This window comes from Anser anser (genome assembly GCF_964211835.1).
Source record: "Anser anser genome assembly, chromosome: 23".
In the NCBI taxonomy this organism is placed as follows: Eukaryota; Metazoa; Chordata; class Aves; order Anseriformes; family Anatidae; genus Anser; species Anser anser.
The window spans coordinates 5,852,301-5,876,742 of record NC_139744.1 but is presented as its reverse complement, the minus strand read 5'-3'; the positions used below and the strand labels follow the sequence as shown (position 1 = coordinate 5,876,742).

The 24,442-nt window shown below is 42.2% G+C and overlaps 1 protein-coding gene across 6 annotated transcripts in view; it reads right to left on the bottom strand.

The window, feature by feature from the left end:
* The window catches only part of MYO1D (myosin ID), a 158,099-nt gene that overhangs the window by 81,330 nt on the left and 52,327 nt on the right, over window positions 1–24,442 (bottom strand). For all 6 annotated transcript variants that reach the window (XM_083808955.1, XM_083808956.1, XM_083808958.1 and 3 more), the window contains exons 14-16: window positions 23,109–23,241; window positions 14,117–14,283; window positions 9,601–9,808 (exon numbers count right to left, since the gene is read on the bottom strand). In XM_083808955.1, coding sequence (XP_083665081.1) covers window positions 9,601–9,808; window positions 14,117–14,283; window positions 23,109–23,241 — 508 coding nt within the window. The remainder of the gene's footprint in view (window positions 1–9,600; window positions 9,809–14,116; window positions 14,284–23,108; window positions 23,242–24,442) is intronic.

Below are 24,442 nucleotides of genomic sequence, written 5' to 3'. Positions count from 1 at the left end.
ACTGCTTCCAGGCTCAGAATTTTCCATTAAAAAAAAAAAAAGAAAGAAAACAATCAAATAGGCCATGCAGAGCACAGGAAAAACCATCAGACCAGACAGGGTGCGTCCAGAATGCTGAGAATGCCTCACTTATAGTTCTTCCATGGAAAAAAGGATAATCTAGATTTGACCTAGGCGCTGCCATCTCTGCAAATATAGGAAAAAAAACACACAGCATTCAATCTAAACACACGAGCAACCAAATAAATGCCCAGAATTCAGAAACTAAACCAAGCTTGTCTAAATTAAACACTGGTGTTATATTTTGGAGCAGTGTTGCAACTAACTAAACCTTGGAAAACTATTTCATGCTTGCTGTAACACAGCACACCTCCTCCCACTGGGCCTCCTTCGCACTAGCCTGAACTGTTTCGTGATCAATATTTCATGCTGCCCTAGCACAAGCTGCCCTCCAGGCATCCAAACTGAAAAGAATAAAACAAAACCTAGCTAGAAATTCACACAGACACGAACCTTTCTGCACAGCTTTAAAGGATCTCAAACAGGAAAGGTTATTAAATATTTAAGTCAATAGTGCAGCACAGACCCTGCATGCAGTTCTGCCACAAGGTCCTCTGAGGCATGACAGTTTGAATAAATGCTCAAATCAGAAGCAAGCTTTAATTATACTATTCCTGATTGCTTTTGAAAGGGGTCATCTCCTTGCAGAGCACAGATATGATGGAATGGCTAATATACACACCCAGCACCCACCGGGTACTTGCGCGCACCACAATTTGTGATCTGCATTTTCACGATGCAAGTAAATTCAGATCCCATAGGAGGTTTGAGGCAAATGTTTTTAAATCAAAGCCTCCCCATTCTCATAGATCACATTACAGAGCATATAAACAGCAAGTGGGAAGAGCTGCTTAATTTACTAAATGCTATTTTCTCTTTTCACATGAGTCAGCTGAACAATGCTCATTCTATTGCACCGCTTAATAGAAACAATATCCCACTAGGTAGAAAAGAGAGAAGGGTCACACTCAGATTAATTAGATTGTACTAACAGGACTGTGTCCAGCAATAAATATAAAAAATATCAAAGGAACAGCGTTATAAGCAAGTAGCACATGTGAGACATGCATACAGATGAAACGAGGAGCACTGACAGCAGGTTTGGGTTTCTTTTGCAGCTCAGCAATGCTGCTCAGCAATGACTCCAGCAAACGCCACGCTGCTGTGCCCACCTTCCTTCCAGGCCCAGCCTGAACCCCAGGCTGTGGTGGTTCTTCAGCCTGAAAGCTTCCAGAAGCCTCCTTGCCATTCTACTTGTAAGGGCTTGCTGTGTCCACCTGGTGTCCTTTGCAGTGGTCCTGCCGTGGTGACAAAGCACACCCTGTTACTCCTTACTTGTGCTCTCCTGCCTCTGGTAGTGACCAGGGAAGGAAAATGTTGGGAGAGCAGAGATCTTTTCTAAGAACAAAAACTGCCAAAGCTCCTGTGTCAGTGAAGCACAGAAGCTTGCAATCACCAGGAAAATGTTGCTGTCATTAGATGACAGCAGCAACCTTCTCTTGTCCCTTCAAGGTAGAGTTTTTCACACTGATGATAGCAAAATAGAGGTCATTTAATGACTTTTCATGATTTTTTGGGGGTAAGAACTTCAGGAGCAGCCAAAAGCACAGAACCTCTAAACATGGAGAAGTTAAGTTAGAACGCCTTTCTGTGGGAAAAGATGACTGAGGGGATGTAACAGATGTGCACAGGACCACGGGACAAGCTATTCACTCACCCCATCAGTGTAGCAGTTAGTGGATATGAAGTGAAACTGTGAGATGCAAGGACCAGAAGAAAGCAAGACAGCTCTCCCCATGCGATGGTTAGCTGAGCTTGCCAAAGACAACTACAAAACCCAAAAGCTGGTGGCACTTGTTTGATGACAAGTTCAGGGAAGAGAAATCCACTGTGTGTTATTAAATTCAAAGCAAACGCATCCAGCTTAGGTCATTCCAAGTCCAAATGGCTGAAAGTAGTGGGAAAGCATTAAGGAGAGGTACAACAAACACTATAGCCCGGATACTGTCCTCCCGAGGCATCTGCTCGCAGTCCCTCTTGGAGACATGACTGTACTCCAGAGGGACTTTCACTCTGATGCCACACAGCAGCTGCTACGGTTTAAAACCTACATCTATTTAGTGAAGCGGCTGAGAATTATGCTCTGTCTATGTTTCTGAGGTTGTTACAGCACTGCTCTGTTAACAAGCCTTCCCAGAACAAAGAGCAGACACAGGCAAAATGGAGCCATACAGACCTAGCAAATTTGACTTACCTTTGTCTAAAGGACAGGAATGCCATTAAAACATGCATCTCTGCTAGGGAGGACAGTATTAATCGTGGTGAAAAGAATAATTCCAGAAACACTTCAGTAAACACAGCTCAATCACCATATGCTCATTTTTGCCCCAAAGTCCCATAACCAATGTGAATAGCTCACCACCTATCCCCATGAAAACGCAGTAAACTCCCTCAGACAGACCGTGATTTATACTGCAGTGTCCTATTAGGGAAGAAGATATACACAGAAATTGTGCATCTTTACCTTATTACAGGCACAGTTCACATGATACCGGTATTTTTACTACTGTTAAATTAAGATATTTTCTAAGTTCAGTTTACTAAATGCTACTTGGGCTTGCTTGCACTTTAATCGAGTACACCACACTGGCACTATTTTTATAGTTCAAACAAGGCTTAAAGACATGTTGAGGTGCAGATCAGCACCTTGTCAAAAATAAAAAGTTGAGGCACAACAGAAAATGACTCCCTTCCATGAAAACAACACGGAAGCATCAGTGGCAATAGCTGCAGAACCTGCTCTTCCAAATTTGTGATATACATAAATGAGCATGAAAAAAGAAAAAAAAAGAAAAAAAACAACAACAAAAAACCACGAAAGGGCAGGGTTAGAAAGTGAAATGCTCAATTTGCAAGATCGGGACCATAATATATTTGCTTAATAAACAAAGGACTGCAGAGGTGTTTGCTTGAAGAAATTCATTTAAAAGGAAAGAAAAAGCCCCGTCTGAGTGAGATTGGTATTCCAGAGGGCCACAGAGAGCCAGCATCCCCCACCTCCTCTGATCCATCATTGCAATCAAGATCTTTCTTAAAGTCCTCCTGACGCGGTAAAGTAAAACCCGAAAAAGCATGCTGGAGGCAGCAGTCGGAAGCATTCACACCTAAGTGCAGACTGCAGCTGGCTTTGCAGCAGTCATTAGCAGTCCTTTAGGAGAACATACAAGCAGCGCTGCACACAGCAGAAGACCAAGATCAAGGGTTTACAGAATGGCGCAGCTACCTGCTCTGCAGCTGGGCGCTGTGCTTCTCATTAAGCTCACTGAAGCAGTTCGTGCACTCACCAATGTGTTCTCTGTGATGCTGGCAATACACTCAGGGAAGGCTTTTTATTTATTTATTTTTTATTTTACTCCCCCCCACCCCATGCAGGGAAATTTGCAAGTTGTATGGTGACCCTAGCAGCCATGAAGCTCAAGGTCTCAAAGCTTAGGCAGCTGCCCAATGATCCATATGTTGCTGGGCCGTATTTTTAAATACTGATGCACATACCCAATATCCTCTCTTCTTCTCCCTTGCTAAACAATAAATGGATATTTACATTTATTTAGATTAAAGCAGGTTTTTTTCACAGCATTTCCTGGGCAAGGAAAGAGATGGTAAGCAAGTATTCAGGTGCCCCACTGCACCTGCTGCTGACAGGGTAGGATCCTGTAACTCTTCCCCTCTCTGCTTTCCCCAGCAGGCATGCCCCTGACCTCATTTTTTGCCAGCACAGATGTTCATCTGAAGGACAGTGAGCTGGTTGTGGAGCTCAACAACCGACAGAAAACAGTCCCTTGACATTTTTTTGTGTGTGTTTTTTTTGGGGGGGGGGTGGGGGTGGGGTTTTCTTTTTCACTTTGTTTTTGTGATTTTTTTTTTTGTTTTGCTTTGTTCTATTTTTTTGAGTCTGAGATGCCTCCATGCATCCACTGGTTGCAGACAAGCGACGTAGTGCGAGGGAGGCACAGAGCATGGGAGAAGCGGTCGGATCAGCCAGCTAAGAGATCAGCTTGGCCATACTGGCACATGGCACTGTCAGCACAGCAGAGACACCCAGTCCTTCATCTTGGTCCTTCACAGCACCCATGTGCTCCTCCTCTGGACGCAGATAGAGCATCTCCTTTCACAGCTTCTCCCTGCCAAAGCCTCTCTAGATCAAAGTCCCCAACCATGGCACAAATCCACAGGTATATACCTATTTCCACTTACATTCAAAACTTCACTCACACTTTCCCTCAAGATGGTAAATGCTGAGTCTGGATGGCAAATGCGCTACATCACCTTTTATTTGGGTCACTGCACAGAAGCCCTCATCAGATTACCCCTGCTGATCCATAATCTGACGTGAAAATGCCTTCGTTGTCGAGTGAAAGCTTCCCTTTGTGGTTAACGTTTCCTAGCAAACTGTCCTTCAAGGACTCATGGGGATGGAGAAGAAAGGGAAGGTGTGACACTAAATTCCAGCAAATCAGCCACGGCTCCTTCCTGCTGCTCCGCACCGATGGAAGCTGCAGGGATGGGGCCGGGGGTGCCCGCAGCGATGCGGCCGTCCCGCTGCACGGCCTCCCCGGCGTGCTCACATCCTCGGCACGCAGCAGAGCCAGGAGCCTCCTGCCAGCTGCGTTTTCCTCCTGCTTCAAGAGGGCGGCCGTGCACAAGGATTTGTGTCCGGGTAGGTGCTGGGCTGTAGCGCAGGAACAATTCTCGCTTCCTCTGCATTAAGCAGTAAAGATTTAGTGAAGTGATTATCATATGCAGCTGTACTGGCCTGATAAAATTACACCGAAATAGTGTACTAAATTATATTGACAAGATACATCATCTTTGCATACTGCACGTGCTGGCTGGCTGGGCTCTCTTCTTGAACAAAGCACTGTTTTACAAAGCTAATGAATATGTGGGAACGTTTCCAAGGGCAGAAAAGCAACCGAGTTTTATGGCAGCTTTTTTTTTTTTATTTTATATTTTTATTATTAACATTAAAGCTGCCCCATTTGCATTCATGAAGACAATCATAGATGGCAAGACCACAGGTATAGTAAATAAACTCAAATGCGCCACATAAAAAGAATTGATGTTTGCACCTAGTGCTTCTAAAATGACCATCCAAGTTGACTCGGACAGCAATGACTCTCCTGCCATATGGGTTTTCTGATACCGGACTGCTCTCACTCGCTAAAATCTGCTGGAGCCAGCAAGTTGCCACAGCTAAATCACATCACATCTGCTTCCTGACTTGGCCTGAAACAAAATTATAGCCTGGAATCCCACTAACATTTTATTACAGAAGAAAAAGGGGAGTTAAAGATAAAGCTTAAGGAGAAGACATTCAGAAGACATACAACAAAAGAAAGCAAAATTATCTACTTAAACTGGAAGGCTGTTTTAATTCAATTTAACCAAACTCATAAGAAGCAAATTCTTATCATTATTAAACAAAGGAACCAGCATTATTTTAAGGGTTAAGGGTTACTTACATGATGAAGCTCTTAAGATAATTACAGAATCTTTCTGAAAGCCTTAGGTTTTATATGGGAGCAATAAACCCCATAATATATATAATTAGAAATGAAGATGTACATTTAAAACAACCAAGAAACAGAATTGCTATCAGCAGATTCTTCTTTCATTTAAAATCCTTCCTATGCAAAGAAAAACGTTATTGGACCCCAGCCTGTGATCGGCTGCTTTTAAAGCTACGCCTTACATTTCCCCTCAGCTTTTATCACACAAGTGCTTATTGTCACAACACCACATTTTAGCTACAGTTGTCTTTTCCTTTGCTAAATTCAAATTTGAGTAGCTCCAACACAACAGAAAGCTCTATGCATATTTTTAATCAAGTTCATCTCTTTCTTTCTTTTCAGATTTAATCTTGTGATTCTCAGAATTATCACAGCTTGCCTTACTCAGCCTTTGATGCTTATAGGCAAAAATAAAGTAGGGAAAAAAAACATCAGGAATTAAATTTTTGTGTGAGTTTTTCATGAACCACTGAAAGCAAGTTGCAAACAAAAAACTAAGATACAGGCAAGATTGCCTTGATGTTTTCAGAGCATCAGGAAGGCCTCTTATATCCTCAGATTTTGTTTGTTATTGTGTTGATTGCTCCTTTTTCAGCACTGCCAGTCTGCAACTGCCCCATCTACTGGTAGCAGAACACGGCTGTTGCAATAACAAGAGTGATTTGATAGAGCAGAGAATGAAATCTAACAATAAGACAAATACAGAAAATGGAAAAGATCATTTTCCAGCCAGATTTAACACTGTACCATTACATACCTATAAACATCAACCCAACACCTGCTCTTTCGTGGATGAGCTGTTTAGCAAGCTGTTACTGATTTCATTGGAGATTCTTGTCTTTAGTTTCAAGCTCCAGGACTCTAAACAGCTCTCCATCACGGCGCAAGCACTTTACCACATGGTTGAAGAACATCCAGGAAGCGTAAGCAGAAAGACAGGTGAACCACAGCAGGTTTAAGCTGCAGAAAGGACCTACGGACCTCCAGTTTTCTTTTCAGTACAAACTTTTCAGTACTTTTAGCACTTCAGAAGGACCCTATCTTTTCCCTGCAAATCTTCACTGGGCAAATTAGAATCTCACTAGAGAAAAAAACAAGATGGTGACTCCACCTGTCCTATTCCAGTATTTTGGGCAGAACAGAAATATACCTCCATAGAGAGTCTTGTCTTAGTCCTGCTGTACTCAGGGAGAGGAAAAAGAAGGGGAGGAAGGATTGTGGGCCATTGGTCAACGTCCACCAGGAATTTACCTTTTGTTACTCTGTTGATTGTCCCAACAAGAGAAAACCCAGAAGCGCTACAGTTCTGCTATACATAACCAGCATGCCTGATGCTATACAACACCACTACAGCAAAATCTCTCACCGAGCCAGAGCTGACCCATTACTCCTCATGGGGTATTTACCTCCTAGAAATCTTTAGCCCTCCAAAGTTGCTGAAGCCAGCCAGATGACAGCCCAGACTATATAGATAGCATTGAAGTTTGCACCTAGAGAAAACACAAAACGCACAAAACCAGACATGTTGCTGTCAAAACTGCGCCTCTTGCTGTTCAGCAGATTTTATCTGAAGGCAGAGCTTCAGGGCTCACCTTGCAGTGAGACATCATCTGTTTCACAGCACAGATTGGTCTTTTAAATTATTCTTCAGTAACTGCATCTTTCAATTTCAAAAAAAGGTCACCTCTCAATTCCTCAGATGTTTAGTATGAAAACTCAGGTCACTTGGGAGCAAGGTGTCCCCCCTGCAGCTTTATTCAACAAGAAAGCCATCAGCCTGCCTCATATCACCATGGGAAGAAAGACAGACTCCAGATCAGTGGCATGACCCAGAGAACTCACTGAATGCTCCAAATAACACCAATGTGCTTGCAAAAGCAGCTGCAGACAGGGGAGCTCCTCCCAAGAAACCACAGTGAGCACAGCCGAAGAGCAGTCAAACAATCCAGAAAAATCTAACAGAGGTGTATGAAAAGGGCTTAAAGGTCACACAGATCAGCCCCATTTCACTCCAAAAGGAAAGCAAGAAAAAGTGTGCTGCCTTTTCAAGGAAAGACACCTGGAAGAACATGACGAGCAGTCCAAGAAAGCTGTTGTGAAGCTCATCAGCAGGGCAAGGAGAACACTGCTTAAAAAAAAAAAAAGGAAACAAAACACTGACTCACAAAGCTCAGAAGTAGGCAGGTCCCTTGTCATTTAAGCAGTCTGAACTTTGCATTTCCAGAAAAACTAATCACATATACATATACAAAACTCACAAAATTCCTTACTAAAGATACACCATGCAATCTGGCACAACAAATACCAACACAGATGCAACCCAGGACTTACAATTTTCTCCTTCATACTGGTCGACCTGTTTTGCCTTCCAGAAGGTATATCAGAACAAGCACATTGTTAACGCAACAAACCTGAGAGTTTCACAAAACTATTAGAGACTGTAGGTGATAACTTTTTACCTTCAGAGTCTTACTCTTTACCAAAAGTGACACAGCCCATCAGGTTTAGAAAGTCTGTGCAAACTTAACTGCATAGCTTTAGAGCAGGTTTTTTCTGTGAGAAGTTTTTATGCCCGTCTATCAGCAGTTTCTATTTCTGACAGGCAAAAGGGGTTTCAGAAGGCATTTAAGAAACATGTTAAAACCTTGAGCTTACCAGCAATCCCTGTTAGCTAGGACGAAGTCATTTCTACCATCTCTGTGGCTATAGAAGTCAGCAATCATTGCGCTTTTGCCAGACAGATCACGCTCGCACAGAACACAGTTTTGAGTAAGTACTAAAACCAGCTCTTGTACTTATTTCCCCCTCCAGCGTATGTTGCTTTTGAGGTTACAAAGCCAGCTTCAATGTGTTGTGGACCCAAAAACCACCTAAATGATTCAGGAGTTTGCCAAGTCACAACAATTCCCATTGTTTAAAAGAATATCTTCATAAGCAAAGTCTGAAAATGCGTTTGCCCTGCAGTCACAGAATGTAAAATTATTTATCCTAAGGGTAATGCCAGAAAGAGCCTGAGCTCAATCCCATGTTCAGAGGAGGGAGAAACATGCAGAGGTCATCTTGCACAGTGCCTTAGGTGTCTTACCCTTTGTAATGCTAAGGGCCTTCTGTTAGCAATTCTGTAGACTGACTTTCACTCTGCTACCCTTTCACCCAAGCTGCTGGGGCAGTGTTTTCCAGAGCCTCTGCAGCAAATGTTTCCCTTGTTCTTGTGATGTAATTCTCTGGGCTTGCATCTGCAAACCCCAATATTGCTGTTATAGCAGGTTCTCATGGGAAGAAATTGCCACCAATGTACGAATCAGTCCTTTTCCCCTCAGTTTCTATCCCTTGGCTGTATTTTTTGATTTACACTGGGAGACTCAATGACATGTATGCACAAAGCTTAATAAACCAATATGCATGAGCATCTGCCCTGATCATTTTCTGCTCAGTTAGCAGTAACATTATTGTCAGAAAAAAACAATAGGAAGTTTGAGCTGGCCCTGATGAAAAAAAAGTAATTATTACAGGAAAAATATGATAAGGAACCATGTGCTACAAGGACACTGACGGAGGATGCTCATTTGGGGATCCTGTCACTTCTCTTCCTACCTGGCCACTGGGGAGAGTTTTCCCTGTCCTTTTTCTCCCTCTCCCTCTCCCTGCTTTTCTCCACCCCCATAAGTTTTATCATTAGAGCTGATGTATGCCATCAGCTATGGATCCACTAATAAACTTTTATGCACATAAACCTGTTTCAACATCCTTTATGTAACATTCCTCAACATTTACCCACAAAAGTTCCTTTAAGTGTCTAAGCAGCCTACTTTTACTGAGTAAAAAGTTAGTTCTTTTTTTTAAACAGTATCCAACAATGTTACCAGTTCTCCTGATCACAGTGTATCATACCACAACAAGATTTTAATGCAGCTACACAGTGTTACTGAAAGAGCTTTACAAAAAAAAAAAAAAAAAAAAAAAAACCTACCTTCTGCAGGAAGAGGACAATCCTCACGAGCATCTTGGCATGCAGTTCCTCCAAGGTGAACAGTGTTCGAGGTGTACGGATAAATATCTTGGTCTTCCCATAAGCAACGTCATGCTGAAATCCATGACTCTCTATGAGCTTCTTCACAGCATCTTTGTCTGAAGGGAGGTCATGGTTTGGCCAAGTGAATTCTGAGATCATCTTGTACCTGGAATTACAAGGTACAATTTACAAATGTACGCTTGCCATCTATGTTCTCAAAAAGGCCAACCTTCAGCATATTTTAGAAATAATTCCAATAAAATTATTTGATTAGAGGTAGAAGAGCTTCAGACATTTTGTGTAAGAGATGTGACCCTCAAAACCCAAAGTACATGGAAAGGGAATGTAAGAGGTATGATTTTGAGCCATTGAAATTATTGCGAGGAGCTCACTTCATCAACACAGAACTGATGAGACACGACAAACCTCACCACTGTCTTCCTGAAGATTTGGCAGTTCCATTACTCACACCCTCTGCATTTGACTTTTTTTTTTTTTTTAATTATTAATTTTCAAGGAAGAAAAGCTTTGGTTTGCTCACATTCTACATCAGAAACCAACTGTAATCAACTACTCAGTCAGACAACCTAGATTTTAAAATTCTGCAAATAATGTTCCTGTTCATTTTTGTAGCCATTTCTAACACACTTCATTATTTACCAAAGCAGCAGACAGTTGACTGCCACGGTTTGTGCAAACAACACTACTGCCTGTAATCACTGTTCAACCACTCACTCCAGTCCTTCCTTCCCAAACCCCTTTTCACAATAAGAGAGAGAATGCAGATTGGAACTAAGACAACCATGAATCAAATACAAAAATAATTTCAAAATACCTGCGCTTTGTAAGATTTACTATCCTTGCAAAGTGCTGATTGTGTGAACAGACATTTGTAAAAAGCAACAATGAATTTTCTGCATATAATTTATGGACATAATCAAAAATGCAATAGACATTTTCACTGTTATATTACCCACATTCATGTCCTAAATAAAACATGCATGCAGCAATCTTAACCACTTCTCTATTTAAAAGCCCATGATGCAAGTCAGCCATCAATCTCAATATCTTAGACATTCAGAATTCTCAGCTACTCTTAAACGGCCCCAACAACAAACCTTTTTACAAGGGGGCTGGGTGCACTAAAGGACTTGCTAAACGGACTAAAATAAGCCTGAATGGAAATACCACACCGTCGCTTTCATTCATCAAATTAGCCTTTCTGAATAAGCTTTTGAAGAGGGGAAAAAATGGAGGTGTGCACAGCATCTAAGCAGGGCACGCTATCAGCGTGAGGGCTGCAGCACACAGAACAGAGATCATTGATAAATAAAACAGGCATATAAAAAACCTCAGACTCACAACAGAAGATTCTGCGTTTATACTTGGCTGGCAAAAGCATTCCCTCTCTCAAAAGCACGTGCACACAGGACATAAATATTTCACACTGGTTTCTCTTTCCTGTTCTCATCAGGACAACATTCCTACAATAATTAATTCACTGGGAAAATCTTCTACCTCAAAACACTTGCATTAGGAAAAAAAAAAGAAAAAAAAGACAATCGGGATGGCACTGCTAACCCACACTTTATTAAACAGGTCTGCTCAGCTGATGGGGCCAGAAGAAGCAGGGAGAGATGTCAGGGAACTGGAAACATGCCCAGCCAAAGGAAAAAAAATAAATTCTCTTCCTACTTCACAACAGAAATAGGGCTGTCTCATTTAAAGACATCCCAAGACAACGGGACCGTGAGCGGGGGGACCTGCGGTGGAGTTCAGCAAGGCGCTTTTGTTCCTGCCAGGCCTGCGCAGCGCCGCCAGCCTCTTCCCCTCAGCGCGGCCTGGCTGCCGCGGCAAGGCAAAGTCCCGACCTCGCTGCTAATTATAGCGAGGCAGAACCCAGAATAAAGCTGCTCACTGACACCACAACCCTTCCCCTCTCCTTATGCCTAAAGATCTTGACAGCTTTCAAGGTTACTTTTACAGTAAACATCCATTTCTCCTTCCCTGCTTAGCTGCAGAAACAGCCGGCACGGCACGCACGAGGCTGCTACTAGAGTTTAGGATTCACACGCAGCTCTCCTAAAAACAAGATGTTTGCGAGCCACTCAAATACAAAGCTTTGCTGAAACATATTTAGTTTGTACGTGAAGCAGGGTCATTCTCTTCTCCCACCACTGTGCAGTTGATGGATATCTGGGTGTTGTTTTCACGCTTTGTGTAACACTGCCGGCAAGCAGGCACGTGGATGCCTTAATGGTCCGAGTGTTGGGCTGCACTCGCATGTAGCCATGCCCACAGATTCTTCCCCTACCCCACACAAACCCCATTCTGAAACCCACTCAGCATTTTTTGACAATAAATATAGACTAAAGAAAAAAAAAAATCACTGCTGTTTAAGACAGGTGGTCCTGGTGTGCATTTCACACAATTAGATGCAGTTACCAAGTGACAACACATCTCTTGGTGCAACCAAAAAATATGGAGATCTTACTTTCTACAAATTGGCAGGGGCAGACTAGTTTGCACAGAGCTCAACTAAGAATTCTCTTAATTTCAAGGAAATGTTGGAAAGGACATTCTTTAATGGTCTCAGTTGTGCTTCACGTCATTTCCTTCTGGTAGTATCAGCTACCTTGTGGTATTTTAGAGCTAAATAGCAACACACACTTTTATTATGAAAAGGAAAGTTTTTAATATTTTTTTTATATACATGTACATACATACATATATATCAATAGACACACATATGCAGATGTATCTATCTGTATCTCCTGTCCCCTCTCAGAGGAATCAGCAAAACATAACATAGGTATTGTTTTGGGCTCATAAAACGCGAAAACTTCAAGATTTGTAGGACTGAACTTTTATAAATGTAGGCAAACAGATGACTATGTTATGCCCTAAAATCTCCTCTTACTCTAGATCTGTCTTCAAACGAGCCCCACTTGCAGGGCAAGAAATCAGAGCTAAAGGGCTTGGAGTCTCCCCCATGCTCTGTCTCCCGGTAAGTCTGTTAAAAAGGAAAGGAACAGAAATCCCTTGCGATCCCTGTTCAAAAGCCATTCCAAAAATGTGCAGCTTGTACACAAGTCATATCCCCTAGCCCTTTTAAGAGGGGCAAGTCTCACTCAAAAAGAAGGAACAAAGAATTTTGCCTCAACAAAAGCAAAACAAAAACTACATCCAGGCCAGAAGGCTTTTTTGTTGTTGTTGTTTTTTGTTTTTTAAATTTAGAAAAGTCAATGTAGACTGGACTCAGAGCAATACTGTGGTATGCAAATACAATGTCTGATATCTTATGCTTTAGATGTTTAATCCTACTCCAGGGTTCAGCAGAACAAATGTTGCAGTGGCCTGAAAGCTGTACCAGTTGCCATGTGCTAATTTGGTTTACTGGCTGTAAACAGCACTTCTGGTTTTAAGCTTACAGGAGCTCATCAAACGTTCTTTAAAAGCGAAGCAGCTGTTTATATTAATAGTCATTACACAAATCTAAAGAGTAAATTGTAATAAATTCTACACGTGAGGGCAGAAGCAAGCACTAACCACTGCATAATGTTTAAGAGAACTGATAAACAAGACTGCAGGCTGTGTTTGATAAGCCATGCCCTTTCGTTCTACGTCAGGTATCGTGAAACGCCCAGGCAAATCTCCACTGTGAATAGCAAAAGATCTTTCAAGAGCACTTTGTTTCCAACATGCAACATCCCACCTGTCTAGTTTTTTTTTTTTTTTTTCTTTTTTCCTTCTCTCAGGGACTTTTCCTCACTTAATTCAACAAAAGTAAAAATCAATTCAATATCTTAAGAGGATGGATCCTTAGTACCCGTATTAATTTAATGAAGCTATAAGACAAATTACAATCTAAAACATTTCATTTGTCACAAGTCTGTTAGGAATAAAGAGGCCAAGGAGTATCAAAACATGTTTTAATGTGGTCATGTTATTATCTGTTTTTCAGACTTCCAGTTTTTAAGTCCACAGGTTTCCTCCTGCACATGCATAATGTCACTGTGCACCATTAAGCACTTCCCAAGAAACACAACGTCTGTCTCTTTCACTGCAACAATTAGACAATATTCAGAGAGAAAACAGAAGTTAATTAGTTCTGGGTTTAGGGTTATGCTCTGGGGAAGAACCTCATTACACATTCCTTCTGAAGAGACTAATACAGCAAATGAATTTTAGCACGAGGAAGCTGAGCCTGAGTGCCAAGTACACACCTCTAAACACATCTGCTGCCACAAAATGAGACAGCATCCAGTGTCCTTGTTAGACCTGTGTTTTATTGTATCCAATGTCAGATATTAAAACAAACACACACTACCACCCCATGTGCTCAAAAGTGAGGATCACAAGCCCAGAGGACTTGAGACTTACTGTCCACTCATGGGGAGACAGCCAAATAGGTCCAGCACCCGAGCTGTCTTGCAATGAGCTGAAGCGAGTCGCTTGCCAGCACCCTCCTTACCTGTGCAGAAACTTCTCGTATGTTTGGCGGTAGGCAAATCCTGCTCGGCGCACTCTCACGTTTTCCAGAAGGCCAAGGTATTCAACCTGATGCCTGCAACGTTCCTCGTCAAAAAGCTGTGGTGACTTCTTATCGTTGGGCTTAATGCAACGGACATAATAGGGTTCCTAATGGGACAAATCAAACCGAGTTTCATTCAGAAAGAAAGAGTCTATAAAAATAAAACAGCTTCTACATGAAAACCTTAAAACGTCAGTCCACCGTACTCATCTGAATGAGGTTTGGTTGTTTAACAGGAATTACGAGGTTAGAACAGAAATGACAAGTGGCACACAACATGTTCCTCCCCTTAGCACACTGCAACAAGATCTGTTACAGGACTGTGTTACTCATTCGAGCTCTATTGTCCTTTGCTATATGTCAGAACCAGTTTCACATCCTTCTTCTCTACAGACTTTGATGATAACAAAACCCGTCTTCACAAACAATACAGCAAACGGTATCATTCATTGTCCTGATAGTCAGATAAGGCTTTTCCAATACCAACATATAAAAGCAGCATGGATTACTCTACAATTTTTAAACTATGCTTCATGCAACTCCTACAAAGCTTGTAGCAACATGCTTGAATGATGGCAGTCACTGAACACTGCTCTGTGCAGGGCAAAAACTGGTTCCCTTCAGGCTGGTTCAGCATCACAAGCACATCACAGCACCAACGCGAGCCAGCAGCACGCACATTCTTCTCTCTGCACCACCCTGGAGCTGCACAGGGCAGACAACAGCAAACAGGACACGGGGGCACTGCTCCATCCACTCCTGCCTTGTGCTGGCTGGGCTGACCCAAGCCAGCTCAGGTGAGGGTCCCACAAGGCTGCACGGCTTCCACTGCCGGTCAGCCTGCCCTCACCAGATATGCTCCATATGCAATCCCACAAGGTGGGTTTTTTTTATGTTTACTTTCATATTTTATGAGGTTAAAGGCAACTTTCAGTTAGGCCAATACAGTCTATAACTAGCACCAGCAACGCCTGTAAAGGGTGACAGTAATTCTTTAAAACTAATCTGCTTTAACCACAGTGGGGTTTGAAGTTGATTCATTTCTTCCTCTTCATTGCTATCCCACTTCTAACTTTACAGGGAGAGAAAAGGCAGTTAATAAGCATCATAAAAGCTCAAAGTGCCCACCCTTGTTTTTCAAGGTAAAATTGTATTCTTACAACCTCAATATATACTATTTTTACAGTAGCCCTTGCAAAAGGACTGGCATATTCTGCAGGCTGGCAGAGCCTCCTGCGCAGCAATCTCATCATTAGCTGAGGAGAGAAGTCAGATGAGGATCCCAGTCAGCTCTTTCAGCTCAGAAGGTCACAGTGTGTCTGGAGACGTGCTTCGGAGGATGTGTTGAAGATGCACCTCAACTGGAGTTTTTCAAAAAATCTGTTTATAGCAACACTAACATTATGATAAAGGGAGATAAGCAGCCTCTCTGAAACCTTAACATTAGAAAATTCAACTTTCATAATCACAACTGATAATTAAGGGTTTCAGCAGTTTGCCCCTGGACTTGATGAAACATCTGGCTGTACAACCACCTATAAAACTGTGCTCTGAGAAACCACAGGCCCTTTCCCCAAGGGCTCTCCACAAGAGTCTGTTCTGTTCCAGTACTACCTGCTGGTTTCAATAGAGATCTGAGCGAAGAAGTACAGTGTGTTTACTAAACCTGTAGGTAATATAAAGATTCAGTGTGCATGGACAGAACTCACAATTTTAACAAATGGTGTGGGAAAAAAAAGGGATGAATTTAATGAGGACAAATGCAAAGTTCCATGTTTATGTAGAACATGAGTCAAGTTCACGCTTTTCTAACAAAGTGGTACAGAAAGGGCAAAACTGTAAGACAAAAAATATATCAGATTTCTACTTAATCTGAACATTGCATTCAGTTTCAGGCACTGAAGTTCAAATGAGATGCAAGTAGACCTGAGTCAGTTCAGAGGAGAACAAGAAAGATCAGAAATCCAGAAAACGTGATCCAGAGAAAATACAGTTTTAGTCTACAGGGACTGAAAAGCCACATAACCGTCCTGATGGGCAGCACTTAACATACCTTACATACATAATATACCTAAAGGGTAGATAAGAGAAGAAGTAAATATTCTGTTTTTATGACAAAAATCACCAGCTTTAAATACAATATATAAAAAATCAAGTTGGACATCGGGAGAACAAGGGATGGGAACAGAATGCCTGCAGAAAGGAAGGGAACCCCCATCACTGGAGGGGAACAGACTGAACAAGCATCTGCATGGAGAAGAGTGAGGCAGAGGTGTCCTCAATCAGGAGGTGAATTACACGCATTCCCAAGGTTCCCTCTAGTCCTATTTTCTATCATGTGTCTATGATTTAGCCGTTTTCTATGATTTTAGGTCACTCTCCTAAACTCAGGATAACATGAATGGCCCCAAATTGCTATTTTCCCTTCAGTAATGTTAAAGAAAGAGGATCATCCCTGAATAGTGCTAGTGCTGGCTAGTGCTGGCATAAATTGGAGGTACACAGCACTGACGCGCATGGAGGTTTCACACACTAATGAATACGAATAAGCTGAATATGAGTAATGAACAGGCTGAGACATAGAGGCCTTGGAAAAGCAGAGCCTTGTATCCTCAAAACTGATACAAGCCAGTGATCTTTTGGGGAAGGTGTTGGACTGGAACATTTCCCTGCTTTCCTAAGTTTGTGACACAGCACCAAGCTGCACCTTTCTCCTGTAGGACTGTCCTTGGGGTAGGAACATACTGGTGGGGAGCTGCACTGAGGATAGGGAGCACAAACTAAGCCAGCCACACATACCACACATACGTGTGTTGGCAGCATCCCTGCTCTGCCTGTCCTTCATGCAGAAGCCCAGGAGCGGGCACGGGGAGCGAGCAGGTAAACAGCAGGACGTGAAGTTGCTGCTGTGGGCCAGTTGTAGACTCGTGGGATCGTTTAGGTTGGAAAAGACCCTCAGGATTATTACATCTCCTTTCTCCTCTACTGACTTCACCTCTCCATGTGATGTGCTTCAGGGATAGCTTTTTCACAGTCTGGTTTGGCTCCCTTCCGTACTGGGGAGATGAGGCAAACCTGCATGCAGTGGAGAAAACTGCCCTGCTGCCCAATAGCTGGCCAAGCCCCTGGGAGGGCAGTGCTCTCTTCATCCTGCTCTTCTTTTCAAAGCTCCAGAGAGCAGCAGGCTCAAAAAAGGAAGCAGCATTGAGGACAGAGCATACACAGGATCTTTAAGGTCCCTTCCAACCCAAAGCATTCTGTGCCCCCAGACAGCCTTGGGACAGATCTGTTCCGTGTGAGGTCTTCTCCCGAGCTCACCGCCACACTAAGTACTTTCTTCTGCTGCAGTAATTCAACACAACCTGTTCCTATTCTATTTGCTCTCCTTTCCTTATGGAGAGGATAGTGAAACAAAAGGTGCTGGTAAAATTTAAAGAGTTTTAAGAGATTTATGCATGAACTTTTTAAGCTTTCTCCTGAAAATTCTCTCCGCACTGAAGGTAACAAGGTTTACAGGGTCTTTATTCACTCGACAGTCTCCTACCAGCTCTAAGAACGTGCAGTCTGCGTGGGTGACAATTTTTACTTCAGTTGTAGAACTCGGCTGTGCCATGGGAACACGGCTGTCAGCAGCACTCTTCACACTCTCTCAGACATCATGTGTCAACCTATGAAGGTAGAAGCAACCCCATCTGAACTTCAAATCAGTGTTGAAGTAGAAGGTTTGATGTGGTCATGGCAGCTATTACTGGTGAGGAGTAGGAGTTTGCTGGACCTGAAGCCTGCGATTTGTAATCCCTGTATTGTAAGGTCTCAGTTGTATGGCAAGAAACAAAGACAAGGTCATTTATCTGCTAGAACGAGTCCTCTAATGAACTGGAAATAAGCTACTTAGGAAAACTGCAGGATATGCAGAGAACTTCCTGAATTACAGCTGAACTTAGAAGCTATGAAGAAGTCTGCAATTGTGAAGATGAATGGGCTGCAATGCTCCCCATCTCCTCCCGCTAATACACGGAGCTTGGGCCACTTCTCCATCCACACGTTAGTCACCCAGACTGTCACACAGAGAGACCTATCCTTGTGTTAGTAACAGGGTCGCTAACATCAGAACGATGCTTGGCCATGCCACATCTGCCCTCAATACTGTTGTGTTGCAATTGATGTCAAGATGAATATAAATTTTCTGATGAGATTGATATCACAGATATTTATTACACATTCAATCCACTGAATTGCAGCATCTTGAGAACACGGTAATTAAGAGTGTGAAGTCAAGAAAAATGCATCTCTCTTCTCTGCCTCAAGGGAAGTGGTGTCAGTTGTTCATTACAGACATTATAGCGTCCAGTTCACAGTTATTTGTTATTGCTACATAAACCCCCTTCACCACTGCAGATTTGTCTGCTTGGGTTGTCATTCACGTCTTTGTCATTCGAAAATGCAACAAACCTCCGTACAAGAAGTCTACACTTCATGACTTCAAGCCCAGTACAAAGGGGAGTGAGTGACTCTATCTGCATTTGATACAAAAGGCAGAAGTCAAGATGCTGCTTTCCTTTTGGAAAACAGGAATAGGAAGTTCCTGTACAGACAGGAGATCATCTATCAGTGCAATTACAGTGTAATTAAAGCCTCTCAGCAACGACAGCTACCAGGGTAAATTCTAAAGTAGATTATTCCATGCTTACAATCCCACCAGCTTCAGCTCTTCAGGGGGATAATTATGCAGCTCCCATTATTGCACCATGAGGCTGTCAAGCCTGAAGCTGCATTTTATAAATGGAAGAACTGAAATAGAGAAGCACAAAGGCTCCTGTTCTGAATGCCGTTTAGGTGCCTATTTGCAATTGATTTTTTTTTTTTTTTAATTAAGTGAAGCGATTTTTAGATTTTTAAGTATTAAAAAGAAAACAATTCAGTTTATAGTTTTTGCACCCTAACCAAACTCCTCCTTGAGAGATTTCTATTCCATAGTTTATAGCTCATTAGGTGAAAGAAGGGATAGGACACATCCAGTACAAATTTGTCAGTTCTATGTCCAATCAGTCACAGTGATGACATTATAACTTACTAGAGATGAAGCCTGTCAAACTGATAGGAGAGGTATGGGTGAAGGAAAAAAATCAGACAAAAGGAGATACAGAGAAGGAAAAAAAGAAAAGAAAAGAAAAAATATAAAAAGATAAATGCCCAGAGAGAGTTCCAAAGAATCTCATCATTTACAGTCATGTCAGCCAAAGGACTTCCAGTATCAGTATTTAAAAGAAAAAGAAGAGCCACCCCCAGCAATCCATCACAGAAAGACCAGATTCTCAAGAGAACAGTATGGGCAGTAAAATATGTGCTTGAGAAATGTTACATGGCAACACGGCAACTCTATAAAGCTAGAGCATTACATATATATAGAAACAAACAAATAAGAAAAGCTCTTTGTTCTACCTATCACAGGTTTCTGCCCAAAAGACTCAGTGTATGTCTGGAGGATTACAGTATTGTTAAGATACCAGCAGTGATAACCACCACTTCAACTCAGCATCCTCCAAAACCATAGTTTTTGAGACTGCATACTTGTAGGGAAATGTGTAGATATAAGCTAAAGTTAAGTTCATATTTGTGAACAGCTCTTGCAGTGTTTTAAGGCCACTTTCGGAAGGACGTGACACTAATCACCGTACCTTCTGCCCCTTCCTCTCTGGGATCGCAGAACTCTGCTTCATCACCGGACCCCAGTGTTAAAGCAGAATACCAACAAAACGGAATTTTAAAAGTAAAGTTAAATAACCAACTCCCCTGTAGGTATTGATTGCATTTACAGAATTTAAGATTTGCTTCTGTTATTATTGTTATTATTCCTGCTCACCAAATTAGCATTTTTGGAGGCTATTACCCCAAATGACAGGTTCAAAGATACTGTTGACACTGCTGAAAACACTGCAGCTTTTCTGGAAAGCCAAATGAGTACCAACGGACTGCCAATCTGTTCAAGGACTGTAGAAACACTCCTCATAAACATGGTTTGAATTAGTTTAGGGAGAAAGATTAACCAAGCAAGAACAGCCCAGTTGGACTGTGAGGCTGGGATGAGGAAAGCAGCACTGACTGCGCTTCCGCACCGCGCGCGCTCTGGTAGCGTTAGTGAATCACCGGACTGCAACAAAAAACAAGCCGGTCTTCATCTTGGTTTTTGAGAAACAGTTGAGAAAAGAATGAACTGATATTACCTCTCCCTATGGAACCTTATTCCTCTGTCAGCTGTAGGCCACAGCAGCTAACGCTACTTGCGCAACACTTTTCAGAGAGCTGTTTTCACCAGCTGTTACCACAGGCTTCCCAAAAACCATCCTGCAGGGCCCAAACCGCAGTCAGGGATGCCGAAGTTGTCATTGTTGATCCCCAGAAGCGCAACTCTGGTCCCAAGCTAAGTATGGGAAAAATGAGTAACACGACCCAAGGGAAGAAGCTGCGGTACCCGAAATCACAGTGAGTGGCGTTGCCTGAAAGAGATCGCGGTTTCACCAGCCCAGGAACAACAACTGCTCACCCGCCCACCATCCCCAGCAGCAGCAGCAGGAGAGCTGAGACAAGTACCCGAACCGTCAATGACTCAGAGGCAGGGTATCCCGTTTATTTGTACTGCATAACCAGCATCTAGCAGAACATGGTCTGAATGCCTAGAGTTCTTAGCTCACTAATAACATGCACATGGTATTAACTGCCCAGAAAGCCACCTCGAAGAGATCCTCAGGCCATAACAGCCAAACAGCAGCACCATCTCTTTGCACTCTGTTTTACCGTTGGAAGTACACAATGATTGTCTTCAAGACCCTTATCTAAGCAGCCTCTGGTTTTCAGAGTACACCAGAATTTACATCCTTTAAAGAAACATAAGCTTGATCTCAGGATGAGTCTCCAAATTTTCTTCCGACCCCCCCCACAAGATGTATGACAGCCAAGCTCTCCATTAAAAACAGCTAAAGCCCAAACACATAACTTAGTTTGCAAACTTAAGTACCTACAAACTCTGCTCTGCAGGGAGCATTAGCCATGTAAACTTTTAAACAGCAAACTCCAAAGTGCAAACTTCACCCACTTTGTTCCAGCCCTCCATCAGGCTAAAGGTTGGCCATAAACCACCACACAATTATGACAGCCCTTGACTTCTTGCTGCTTGGCAAGAGCCCTTGTTAAGCCCTGACAAACACTGTCTGTTTAATGACAGTCCTCCCCTTAATGGGATCCAAAACCCTCTGGGAAATACAACACACTGTGACAATTTTCTCCATTGCTATTAAAGAGAAAATAAGCAAAAAACATCATCTTAAACACATGTTTCTCAATAAAAAGTTAGTAGAGGTATAGAATGCAAAGAAAATATTTGTCTCTAAGTCTCTAACTCTTAATATTCTCCCCAAGAGGAAAGAGAAATCCAAGCCCATGGTATGGCTGGCTACAGCTCTAAGGTAAATGGCAAGTCAGGCTGAGAAGGAAATCTGCCCCATCTCCCTTCCATCGGAGTCACAGCCACCTTCTCCAGCCCAGCACTGTACAATTTGCCATCCAGGAAAGCTCCAGCAGTGGGGTAGGAGCACTCGCCTTCTGCTGATGGTGCCTGCCTACAGCACTGCCTAGCCTTAGGCTGGGCTAACACAGGCATCTTCTTGGTGGCCCTCCATCGTACGCTCACTAGGGAAAGCTACAGGGCTTTATTCCTTGGTCGGGAAGGTCAGCTACCGCCTCTCAAATCACTGTTGGTTGGACTTGCACACCCTCCTGCAGCCTTACTACCGAAGATTAAATCCAACCCAGAAATAGAATTTAAAAATATAGAGCAAACATGTTTTCATCTCCTAATTTTGGAAAACATGAACCAACATACTATTATTTGTAATATTTCCAGTACAGAGAGCTCTCTCTTCCTGCGCCCAGCCAGTACTGTATGACAGTGCTGTGACCAGTATAGCACCTATTAGGACTTTGTTACTCATGTGCCTGCCATGCCAACAAAAAACTGAAATAGTTTTCTTCCCTTCCCTGGGTCTTCTATCAAGGATTGTCTTCCTATAAAGGTTTTCCTAGCCTTAACATATCTGTGGACATGTTTCCCTTCCTGATCTTGGGCCACTAACATTTCTCTTGCTACAACAATTCCTAAGAAGATAGTCAGAACATCATCCTTTATTGCTTAGTTATTCTAACAGGTAACATATACCATTACTGTGGGCTCACTGCTCCTCTCGTGTGGACCACGTACCCCTTCCACACCACCTCCAGGAGTCCAGCAAGGTGACCCAGAAGCAGGAACACCCAAACTCCTCTTATTGATCTGCATGAGGGATCTGCTCATGCCATTCTGTCCCCCAGCTGCGCTGCATTCAAACAGCCTCCTTCAGAGTTCATGTCCTTACCTATCTTTCTCCACACAGAGAAGTGCTGGCCAAAGCAATATTTTACTAATAATTAATTTTTTTTTAGTGGAAAGTAAAAGGTTTCACTTCTCAGCCTCTCACACAGCAAAGGAAAGAAGGAAATCACACAGGTCTGTCTGTGTTTTCAAGGCAGTCACTTGGCATTGAAAGACAGAAAGAGAAAATCTCTGCATCGTGAAACTACATCCTCTGAACACTCTGCCAGAAGAGCTTTATTATTTATTTGATATAATAATTATTACCCAAGAGAGACTGGCTTTACTACAAGTGAAGGGTACGCTGGTCACACACTGAACAAAAATTCACCTTCTTTATGCAGGGATGGCAGCTAACTATCCCAAGAGATCTTCACAGCTGCCCATTGCTATAATCAAAGCTCATCTGCCACCGATCAGCTTGGCTCTCTGACAGATTACAATGATAGGAAGGTGACAGTCTCTCCTTAGACGAGCTACACCCTACTAATCAGAAGATGGAGTCAATTTTGAAACTGAAGTATTTACCTTTGATGCCAGGTTGTCCACTAGTGCAATCATGGAGTTCTTAAAAAGGGTAGCAGCTGTCAAAGGTCGCTTGGTTACCTCAGTGATGCTCAGTTTACCTTCAGGCCACATCATCTTCAGCACAGGATTAGAGCTAAAAGACAGCTGCATTAATTGCACAGTCTAACAGAAGGGCAATAAGTGTTCCATTAAATTTAAAATTCAACTGCTCGTTTTTGTCCAGATCTCTTTGCCATTTAAGTCAAACCAACTTAACATTCTTGGAGAAAACATCTTGTGCTTTTGAACAATATACAGTTCAAGCTTATAACTGAATGTTCCAGAAAAATGACAAGTTCATTCTCCTCTTAAGATAAAGATGTGCAGTAATGGGATAGTAAAAATCCTGCAGAAGTGATCTATCAAAAGCAGAGTCTGCCTCACTGACACAAACATAAAGAATTTAATCAAGATAGAAAAGAGCAAGATCATATCCTACAGCATCCTCCCCTAAAACAGAATATTTGATATCACGCTGTATTTCTGCACCATTCTTGATATATAAATTAATTGATATATTTTAGCCTACATTTTCTTGAAGGGTTGAAGGTGAGATAAAATGGCCAGGATGGATGGCAAGAGATCTGGAATAGACAAAAGCTGAAAGCAGTTACAGCAATCTAATGGCCAATCTATCACATGTTTTAATATGCCATAAGTGGTCTTTGTGAACAGTCTTTACCAGAGATTTAACTGAAAACAGAGACTAAATTTAATAAAACGTCCGTACAGCAAATATTCTGCAGGTTTTGAGTTAATGTGAAGTCCTGAAAACACAAACAGCAAGACTCTTCAAAAGAGTACACTGAGTAAACACGACAGGACTGTAAACTAAGTTAATAGTCGTACTAGGTTTTAAACCAAGGAAACAGAATTGTCCAAGCAGTTGTAGGCTACTTTACGCTGTCTTCCACCTCTGAACAAAGTCTCTGGAAGGTTGAGATAAGCCACAATTACAAAAGAATTAAAACATTTAATGCCAGCCATCAAGGAGAACAGCTTTCCGAGCACCTTTATATAAAAATATGTTTTGAAAATTTCAAATGTGCTTGTCAAAAGCAACTTTTACTTGCCTAATTAGTATTTATAGCAAGTGACTACATGGTTTAATTTTGTCATGTCATAGCACATACGAAAAGGATTGAAATCTTTTTCCTCTTTTTTCCCACCACCCCAAGTCTTTCTTTCAAAACAGAAGCTTGTAATTGGGGCCAACATATCGTTGTTGACCAAGTTCTACTCAGTATCTTTAGCAATGGTTAATGACAGATCAGTATTAGCACATCTGCAACTGG